We start from the raw sequence: 2,482 nt of genomic DNA, 5'->3' as shown, positions 1-2,482 counted from the left end.
CAAGTCAATTGAAAACAAAAGCTTTTCTTTTTCTCGTTCTCGGACCTCACACGATCACCCATATACTTCTCAGGTGAATTTACCCCCCTGCGATACCGAGGTCTTTCACGGGGACTATTCATCTTGACCCACATTCCGTGACCTCTTCACGGCCATCTACATAAATAACTCCAGGTTATCATTCGTGGAAAAGCTGTTTCATTTAAATAATAAGACCAGAGGCGAAGCACGGGAGATAGTTCGAAAGGCTCCATTGACAAATGATGGATTCGATGTGGCCTGGAATGGGCTCAAAACCCGTTTTGAGAATAAACGCCTACTGATAAATTCACAGCTTAAAATTCTATTAAACTTGGAAAAAATTTCTACGGAGACGAGTGACTCCATCAAACTTCTCCAAAGCACTGTAAATGGCGTTATTTCATCTCTCAAACTGTATCAAGTTGATGTACGGACATGGGACCCTATTTTTGTGTATATTTGCTGTACCAAACTTCCAGAAGTTACGCTTACTCTATGGGAACAATCCGTTAAATCAAAAACTTAATGTCCACCATGGGGAGAGCTTGATTGTTTTCTCACCACAAGATTCCAAACTCTGGAAACCGTATGCGATCTTTCTACTGCATCTGCTTCCGTCAAAGTTTTAACTGGGAACAAGGTTCCTGCCAAATCGCCCATCCAGAAAAGGGTAAATACATATCAGAATACCACGGCAATACCCTCTTGTAAACTTTGTCCGACAGAAAAACACACTATTCGGTTGTGCCCAAAGTTTGTATCCATGAGTTACAATGACCGTCTTTCATGCATTAAAAGGCTCAAACTTTGTCTGAATTGTTTTTCAAAGAGCCATATATCTAAAGACTGCAAGAGCACTTACAATTGTGCCCATTGTGGCCAGAGACATAATACCTATCTTCATAGGAATAATTCAAGTACACATGAGCAGACCGCACCCATTTCTAGGACCGTTTCCGAAATATCCGAAGGTGACCCGAATTATGCCCCCGAATCTGGGAACTCTCTTAGTAATACGGAATCTACTACCAATGCAGTTCAATCCTGTGCTGCTACAGGCACTAAAATGGTTCTTCTGGGCACAGCCATTGTCGACGTTATTCACCATGGCGATGTATTTAAAGCTAGGGCGCTGTTCGATAATGGTTCAGAAGCGCCATTCATTTCCCAAAGCTTTTTTAATTTATTAAAATTGGAAAGTAATGCTATTACAACTGAGATATCCGGACTGAATGGCCGACTGTTTGCCTTCACAATGATATTGCTTTAGACAAACAGATATCCAAATTTTGGGAGATGGAAGATCTCCCAAGGAAGAAGCAATTATCTCCGGATGAACAATTTTGTGAAGAGAACTTCCAAAAGACAACTAAGCGGGACTTATTCGGAAGATACGTGGTAACGCTTCCTTTCAAAGAAAACTTTCGAAAGGCCATAAAACTGGGCCAATCGAGAGGTATTGCAGTAGCTCAATTCCTTAGAAATGAGAACCGCATTTTAAAAAATGTCGATCTTAATGAACAATACTCCAAGGTTCTTAAAGAGTACATTGTCCTGGGTCATATGAAAGGTATCTCTTCCATACAATATCCTAACTGCGAAAATTCGTATTATATGCCACACCACGCCGTTGTCCGTCCGGAAAGTAGCACTACTAAGGTTCGAGTAGTGTTTAATGCCTCGTCGTCCACATCCAATGGAATTAGCTTGAACGACACACTTCACTGTGGTCCATCCCTCCAGAAAGACTTAAATAATTTGCTCCTCAATTGGCGATTTCACAAAATTGTGTTCAATGGCGACATCGAAAAGATGTACCGCCAAATTCTGGTTGATTCCGAGCATACCCCATTCCAGCGAATTATTTATCGCAATTCTCCGCTTGAGGAACTTTCGGAATATGAGTTACAGACCGTAACATTTGGTGTCAACTGTGCACCTTACTTAGCGATGCGGGTTATTCAGCAGCTAGCCGTGGACGTTATGGACACTCATCCATTGGCTAGTGACGTTCTACAGTCGTGCATGTATGTGGATGACGTTTTGGCTGGTAGCCATGACGTACATTCTTCCATTCGTATGAAGAGCCAACTAGTTTCGGCATTAAAGTCCGCTGGATTTTCGCTACGGAAATGGACTTCTAACTCAAAGGAATTTCTTGCATCCATTCCCAAAGAATATTTATTAAATGAAGAATGTTTTTGCCAGTAGCATGGCAAACACATTGGGGGTTAGATGGAACGCCCGTTCGGACTGTTTCTACTTTTCTGTTCTCTCCGAAATTTCGAAACTTTTCGATCCGGCGGGCTGGCTTTGTCCATATATTGTTCTTGCCAAGCTACTGATGAGGGATATATGGGTGTCAAAAATTGGATGGGACGAACAGATGTGTCCTGAAGATCTCAGATCATGGAATCTGTTCGTAGAAAATTATTCCCAAATCGGAGAAATGAGGATTGCT

General features: G+C 41.8%; 1 protein-coding gene across 1 annotated transcript; it reads left to right on the top strand.

Moving 5' to 3' along the window:
• Positions 1-1,317: 1,317 nt before the first annotated feature.
• On the top strand, positions 1,318-2,232 carry LOC142229164 (uncharacterized). Its single transcript, XM_075299704.1, has one exon. The coding sequence runs from the start codon at positions 1,318-1,320 to the stop codon at positions 2,230-2,232; it is 915 nt and encodes a 304-aa protein (XP_075155819.1).
• Positions 2,233-2,482: the final 250 nt, after the last annotated feature.

The sequence above is a fragment of the Haematobia irritans genome, chromosome 1 (genome assembly GCF_050003625.1).
Source record: "Haematobia irritans isolate KBUSLIRL chromosome 1, ASM5000362v1, whole genome shotgun sequence".
Taxonomy (NCBI): Eukaryota; Metazoa; Arthropoda; class Insecta; order Diptera; family Muscidae; genus Haematobia; species Haematobia irritans.
This window is presented reverse-complemented; position numbering and strand designations above follow the sequence as displayed.